The 8,502-nt window shown below is 38.2% G+C and overlaps 1 protein-coding gene across 1 annotated transcript in view; it reads left to right on the forward strand.

Moving 5' to 3' along the window:
• The window catches only part of trim44 (tripartite motif containing 44), a 61,673-nt gene extending 59,877 nt beyond the window's left edge, over positions 1 to 1,796 (forward strand). Inside the window, exon 6 of the mRNA XM_052544513.1 lies at positions 771 to 1,796. Coding sequence (XP_052400473.1) covers positions 771 to 852 — 82 coding nt within the window. The 3' untranslated portion in view covers positions 853 to 1,796. The remainder of the gene's footprint in view (positions 1 to 770) is intronic.
• Positions 1,797 to 8,502: the final 6,706 nt, after the last annotated feature.

Below are 8,502 nucleotides of genomic sequence, written 5' to 3' on the forward strand. Positions count from 1 at the left end.
TCCAGATTTTTTCCCAATACAAATATCTAAACATCCTTAAATAAAAAAATGCTTTACTTGAAAAGCAAAATTAAGTCTTGGAGTCTGAGAAGCTGAACAAAATTTTGTGAGTTTATGCCTAAAAAAAGATCTGTCCGTGTCCTTTTTTCCACCTCTATAGTCAATCCTCTATAGTCAATGAGGACCAGCAACTTCTAGACAGAGAGAAACTCATATGGGTTTGGAAAAACTTGAGAACAATTAAATGATGACAATATTCTTTTTTGGGAGAACTGTCCTTTTAAAAAGGTCTTTAGTCAAAATTTCCCTTCATAAAACCTGCAGAAATTAATTGAAAATGTCAAAGCATTTCAATCCTGTAGTCTAGCAGTGCAGTTTTAATTAAACAACATGTCTGGGTTGGGTGTTGATTTGAGCTGTAAATTAGCTATATAACCTACCTAAAAAGCCCTGGCAATTACTTGGCAACATAATAGCATACATAGTCACAATATAGCATACAGGAGTATGCATTAACAGTTGACATAAGATACAAATACTTATTACAATTTATGCATACTTCTACAAGAGTGCGTTTCTCCTTTGTGCATATGGCATACCACTTTTAAAACAGGCCCCTGTTACTCACCATTATTAATATTTATTGATTTATTTATTTATCTTGATTTAGTGACGTTGGAGTTTGAACTTCTTGTTTATGTGTAGGTTTCTTCATTTTGTATATGTCTAAATGTAAAACTATAATTCATGAGTCTTTTTTCCACTTACAGAGCAGCCAATCAAAGGAGGGACCTTGAAGATCATTCAGCAGATGAAGGAAGAGAAGATGCATACATTGGACATGCACCATAAACTACTCTTTCATTCTCCTTTCATAAATTCACTTAACTGCGATAAAAAATATAACTCATCAATTCTTATTTTGAATACTTGCCGCTATTAGAACCAGATAATTTCCTTTCTAATGAAAGGTAATAAAATAATATGTAAAAACTGGGATGGCAGGAAGAACTCTGAAACACTAAATTCCAAAAGAATATTTTGCCTGTTATGTGTATTGTGTTAAATAAGTTCTGATTTGATTTTAAGGATAAGATTTTAAGCAAGTGTTTAACAATTTAAACCAGTGACCATATTGTTGTTGTTGTTGTTTTATTTTTTTATAATTTTTTACACTTGCTTGTTAAAATACATACCACTCAAGTTCAATTGTGCGTTCCATGAAATGTGGTCTCATACCATCCACAGTGACCTTCATGTCATCATGCTATACCTTGATTCTATTTGAGCTTAAACCTAGAAGAATATATATTTGGCCTAAGTGTTTTTTTTTTTTTTTTTTTTTTTTTTTTACTTTTTTATGCATTGCTTCTACTCCATTTTTTTATGATTTTTGTTTGGCAGAAAGAAATGTACAATTCCCTGGATCACTCCTGCCTAGTATACCAAATATGTTTTAACTGTTATCCTGATTTGGCTTAGTATGTTGTGTAATTGACTGCAATTGACTTGTACTGAATGCTTTTTATCTTCATTGGAGTGACCTTCAAGTCTCCTATTTTAAATGCATGTATCATTCTCTCAGTGATTTTCTGCATTAGTAGATTTCTCTTTGATATCTAAACTATGCTTTGCTAAGGGGAAACATGGCATTATATTTTTTATATGGTCTTTGATAGTGTGCAGGAGGACACTGACCTCTGCAACAGTTAAATTGGTTATACTGTACCCATTTTCTCCTGCTTTTGTTTAGTTTAATCTGTAAAGAAATAAAGAAAAAAGGTTATTTTGATGTATTTATTTATATATTTTACCCCTTTGACAACCTGAAGGCTAAAGTGATTTTAACAACTGCTATCACATGGTGTCCATGAAGTTTTGATGTTATAGCTCAACATGAAAACCGGTGGTTCTCATTTAGGATTTTCTGGAAGAGAGCAGAAATCATCCCTCAATTCAATGAAGCAGCAAATCAGCCCTGGACACATAAGCAAAAACATTTGTACGGGCCCCCAAAATTTTGGAAGCAGTTGGTAATACTGGCAATTAACTTACAGGCTTTAGAAAAGTGATCCACAATCACCAAGATGTGTAACCTTTGGATTCTAGCAGGTCAGTCATGAATTATCCCCAGATGGGACCAAGGCCTCCGAGGAACAGGTAGGGCACATGTTCGCCTGCTGGAAGCTGATGAGGAGTGGAAGACATAGCACAGAATGAGCAACTTTGGACGTACCTGATGACATCCCGGGAAATACTGGGCAGAGGAACTATACCGTGGAGTGGTGGAACTCACATTTCTCCAGTTTAAGGAACAAATGGTGTTGTCGTGGCCTTTGTAGGACCTGCTTCACATGGTGGCGATGTTCGACCAGGTTCCGGGAATAGATGAGTATACCCAGACAGCAACATAGTGTTGGCCCAGATCTGGCCCGCATGAAATCCATGTGGGCCAGACCTGGGCCGAAAATGCTTGCTGTCTGGGTATCAATGTATACGATGACTGACTTGGAGGAAATCTCTGAAAACCTTGTTCATGAATCCTTGGAACACAGAGGGGACATGGCAAGTCCATACAGCATAATGCAATACTCTTAGTGCCAGGAAGGGGTAATAGAGGCCGTCTCCCATTTATCTCCTTTTTGAATGTGAACAAGGTTATAGGCACTCCGCAGGTCCAGCTTGGAGAAGATGAGGGCTCCACAGAGTTCTTCTAGGGCGGCAGGAACCAGGGGAAGTGGACAGGGGAGTTTGACTGTGTGGGAGTTCAGGGCTCTGTAGTCGATGCATGGCCACAAGCCCCTGTCTTCTTTTGTCCACAAAGAAGAAGTTTGAGCTGGACGGTTTGAGCTGGACGGTCAGATGAATCTCTGATTGCGAGCCTCCTGGATGAATTCCTCCATAGCCTTACACTCCGGGATGGACAATGGGTATACTTGGTTATACTCCTTGGGGAGTTTTGCTTCAGGCAGCAAGTAGATGGCACAGTCCCATGTCCTGTGAGGTGGCTCTAAACTGAAAATGCGGAGAACTGAGGTTCTCTTTCTTTCATCTGCATGGCAAAACACACTTTAGTTCATAATTCAGAAACATATTTCATGTTGGTAAGTTTTGCACTGAACATTGTAAAAAACAAATTTCTTTCACCGAGAGAGAAGCATTTCAGCATATGTGACCTTGATTTAGATTTAGCTTGTTTTAACAAGAAGCTCTAACATAAGTTTTTGTGCATATAACTTCTAACACATTAAAAACTGTCTTTACAGCATTGCAGAAAACATTGTATTTCATATGGCATAAGCATCTATCAATTTGGCAAGATTTGCACTGAATACAGAATGAAACAGCTTTCTCTATTAGAGAGACAAGCTTTTGAGCAGATTTGGGCTAGATTTCACTTCATTTGAACAGAAACACTATTTCAACATTACTGGACTCAGAAAGCTGTAAACTGACAATCTTGATCATTGAAGTCCTAACATAAGTTTTTGTGCATATAACTTCTAACACATTAAAAACTGTCTTACAGCATTGCAGAAAACATTGTACTTCATAAGGCATAAGCATCTATCAGTTTGGCAAGATTTGCACTGAATACTGAATGAAACAGCTTTCTCTAATAGAGAGACAAGCTTTTGAGCAGATTTGGGCTTGATTTCACTTCATTTGAACAGAAACACTATTTCAACATTACTGGACTCAGAAAGCTGTAAACTGACAATCTTGATCATTGAAGTCCTAACATAAGTTTTTGTGTATATAACTTCTAACACATTAAAAACTGTCTTTACAGCATTGCAGAAAACATTGTATTTCATAAGGCATAAACATCTTTCAGTTTGGCAAGATTTGCACTGAATACTGAATGAAACAGCTTTCTCTATTAGAGAGACAAGCTTTTGAGCAGATTTGGGCTTGATTTCACTTCATTTGAACAGAAGCACTATTTCAGCATTACTGGACTCAGAAAGCTGTAAACTGACAATCTTGATCATTGAAGTCCTAACATAAGTTTTTGTGCATATAACTTCTAACACATTAAAAACTGTCTTACAGCATTGCAGAAAACATTGTACTTCATAAGGCATAAGCATCTATCAGTTTGGCAAGATTTGCACTGAATACTGAATGAAACAGCTTTCTCTAATAGAGAGACAAGCTTTTGAGCAGATTTGGGCTTGATTTCACTTCATTTGAACAGATGCACTATTTCAACATTACTGGACTCAGAAAGCTGTAAACTGACAAACTTGATCATTGAAGTCCTAACATAAGTTTTTGTGTATATAACTTCTAACACATTAAAAACTGTCTTACAGCATTGCAAAAAACATTGTATTTCATATGGCATTAGCATCTTTCAGTTTGGCAAGATTTGCACTGAATACTGAATGAAACAGCTTTCTCTATTAGAGAGACAAGCTTTTGAGCAGATTTGGGCTTGATTTCACTTCATTTGAACAGAAACACTATTTCAACATTACTGGACTCAGAAAGCTGTAAACTGACAATCTTGATCATTGAAGTCCTAACATAAGTTTTTGTGCATATAACTTCTAACACATTAAAAACTGTCTTACAGCATTGCAGAAAACATTGTACTTCATAAGGCATAAGCATCTATCAGATTGGCAAGATTTGCACTGAATACTGAATGAAACAGCTTTCTCTAATAGAGAGACAAGCTTTTGAGCAGATTTGGGCTTGATTTCACTTCATTTGAACAGAAACACTATTTCAACATTACTGGACTCAGAAAGCTGTAAACTGACAATCTTGATCATTGAAGTCCTAACATAAGTTGTTGTGCATATAACTTCTAACACATTAAAAACTGTCTTACAGCATTGCAGAAAACATTGTATTTCATATGGCATAAGCATGTTTCAGTATGGCAAGATTTGCACTGAATACTGGAATGAAACAGATTTCTCTATTAGAGAGACAAGCTTTTGAGCAGATTTGGGCTAAATTTCACTTCATTTGAACAGAAGCACTATTTCAACATTACTGGACTCAGAAAGCTGTAAACTGACAATCTTGATCATTGAAGTCCTAACATAAGTTTTTGTGCATATAACTTCTAACACATTAAAAACTGTCTTACAGCATTGCAGAAAACATTGTACTTCATAAGGCATAAGCATGTTTCAGTTTGGCAAGATTTGCACTGAATACTGAATGAAACAGCTTTCTCTAATAGAGAGACAAGCTTTTGAGCAGATTTGGGCTTGATTTCACTTCATTTGAACAGAAGCACTATTTCAGCATTACTGGACTCAGAAAGCTGTAAACTGACAATCTTGATCATTGAAGTCCTAACATTAGTTTTTGTGTATATAACTTCTAACACATTAAAAACTGTCTTACAGCATTGCAGAAAACATTGTACTTCATAAGGCATAAGCATCTATCAGTTTGGCAAGATTTGCACTGAATACTGAATGAAACAGCTTTCTCTAATAGAGAGACAAGCTTTTGAGCAGATTTGGGCTTGATTTCACTTCATTTGAACCGAAACACTATTTCAACATTACTGGACTCAGAAAGCTGTAAACTGACAATCTTGATCATTGAAGTCCTAACATTAGTTTTTGTGTATATAACTTCTAACACATTAAAAACTGTCTTACAGCATTGCAGAAAACATTGTATGTCATATGGCATAAGCATCTTTCAGTTTGGCAAGATTTGCACTGAATACTGGAATGAAACAGATTTCTCTATTAGAGAGACAAGCTTTTGAGCAGATTTGGGCTAGATTTCACTTCATTTGAACAGAAGCATTATTTCAACATTTCTGGACTCAGAAAGCTGTAAACTGACAATCTTGATCATTGAAGTCCTAACATAAGTTTTTGTGCATATAACTTCTAACACATTAAAAACTGTCTTACAGCATTGCAAAAAAACATTGTATTTCATAAGGCATAAGCATCTTTCAGATTGGCAAGATTTGCACTGAATACTGAATGAAACAGCTTTCTCTATTAGAGAGACAAGCTTTTGAGCAGATTTGGGCTTGATTTCACTTCATTTGAACAGAAACACTATTTCAACATTACTGGACTCAGACAGCTGTAAACTGACAATCTTGATCATTGAAGTCCTAACATAAGTTTTTGTGCATATAACTTCTAACACATTAAAAACTGTCTTACAGCATTGCAGAAAACATTGTACTTCAAAAGGCATAAGCATCTATCAGTTTGGCAAGATTTGCACTGAATACTGAATGAAACAGCTTTCTCTAATAGAGAGACAAGCTTTTGAGCAGATTTGGGCTAGATTTCACTTCATTTGAACAGAAACACTATTTCAACATTACTGGACTCAGAAAGCTGTAAACTGACAATCTTGATCATTGAAGTCCTAACATTAGTTTTTGTGTATATAACTTCTAACACATTAAAAACTGTCTTACAGCATTGCAGAAAACATTGTATTTCATATGGCATAAGCATCTATCAGTTTGGCAAGATTTGCACTGAATACTGAATGAAACAGCTTTCTCTATTAGAGAGACAAGCTTTTGAGCAGATTTGGGCTAGATATCACTTAATTTGAACAGAAACACTATTTCAACATTACTGGACTCAGAAAGCTGTAAACTGACAATCTTGATCATTGAAGTCCTAACATTAGTTTTTGTGTATATAACTTCTAACACATTAAAAACTGTCTTACAGCATTGCAGAAAACATTGTACTTCATATGGCATAAGCATCTATCAGTTTGGCAAGATTTGCACTGAATACTGAATGAAACAGCTTTCTCTATTAGAGAGACAAGCTTTTGAGCAGATTTGGGCTAGATTTCACTTCATTTGAACAGAAGTACTATTTCAGCATTACTGGACTCAGAAAGCTGTAAACTGACAATCTTGATCATTGAAGTCCTAACATTAGTTCCTTTTCGGGAACTCGAGCTGCGTCGTAAAACGCTTTGGGGAACGTCCCTGACGAGACCGGCTCTGAACATCGTGTGTAATCTGTCCAATGGACGGGCGTGACGTCACGGGCAGGGTGACGTAGCGACCAGGAAGCTATATAAGCACGTACCGTGCAGCTGGCTTCAGCTTCGCTCTGTCAGCAAGCGCTCTGTGTGTGCATGTCAAAAGTCTGTCCCGTTGGTCCTATTTATTGTTGTCTGTCCCTAGCCATTAAAAGATCGCTAAAACAGCTCAATATGCCAAAAGTAAAAGCATAGACCAACATATTAAGGGCGATTCCAAGCCACGTTATAGATTGTGTGTTCCTCCCTGCCCTCGCTACATTACGAGTGGGGATACACACAGTTTGTGCGTGGCTTGCCTGGGATCGAAGCACGCTGAGTCAGCTCTCGAGGGGGCCGACTGCCCGCATTGCTAACGATAGTGCCAATGCGGACGCTTCGATCCCGGAGGGCTCTCTTCGAGAAGTGATCCTTCGCCAGCGTTCCTCGCGATGCCGGTTCCGCTTTCGCCGAGGCGGAGCCGCGCCGGCATTCGTTGGGTTCGCGGATCGATCTGCTGGAAGGAATGGAGACGGGCAGGTCCTTATCTCCTACCTTATCCACCAGATCTGCCTGATTCCGGGGTTCGGAAGCCCGAGCTTCGGCTCTTCCCCCCCGAGCATCGGGCTTGACGCTCTGCCTTTCTTTCTCCGAGGAGATTGACACGGAGGGCGTTGGCGAGCTTGTAGTTGCACAAACATAAAGTTGCATAAGCACAGTATAAAACAAACAGTGTTATGCCTTATACGGGTAGTGTTAATGAGCAGCTATTTAATCTCTGAGGGGATTAATATTGTTTGTGTGACTAAGCTTCTAGCGCGCTGTCGAGGCAACGCGTGTATTACATCATTTTCAGTTTTGATGTGAATTTTTCCATACCCGACCGCTTGTCTGGTTATTTAAACTCCATTTAATAAGCAGGAGTTAGTTCTACCACTTCAAAGTGTACTTTATCACAATCTAGACCGTGTTTACTTGTCTGGTTGTTTGATTATTTTAAATTCTGAGGAATTTAATGACATTGAGAAGTCAATATATCACTACAATGTGTACTTTATCACAATCTAGACCGTGTTTACTTGTCTGATTGTTGAATTGCATTAGATTCTGAGGAATCGAATGACCATCATCTAACTTAAAGGAGGTCAATATCACTTCTATGTGAATTTTATCTCAATCCAGACCGTGTCTACTTGTCTGATTGTTTGATTGCATTAAATTCTGAGGAATATAATGACAATTTATTTGACTCATGAAGTTAGATGTACTGGAGGGACTGCTGGGCAGGAGCAGCCCCCTCCGCGTACAAACAGAGTGTTGCCACCCGTGTTCCCCGCTTAAGGAAACGGGACCAGAGGCTGAAGCAACGCTCCGGGCCAGTGACTTCCCAGCCTAGTCTGAAAGAGCAGACTGGGAGTTCAACGGCCAAAAAGTCGTGACGCATTTCGGTCACGACTACAGAGGGCGGCCCCTACTGGGGTAGAGCGGTGTCCACCTCATTACACGGTG

This window comes from Carassius gibelio, chromosome A25 (genome assembly GCF_023724105.1).
Source record: "Carassius gibelio isolate Cgi1373 ecotype wild population from Czech Republic chromosome A25, carGib1.2-hapl.c, whole genome shotgun sequence".
Lineage (NCBI taxonomy): Eukaryota > Metazoa > Chordata > Actinopteri > Cypriniformes > Cyprinidae > Carassius > Carassius gibelio.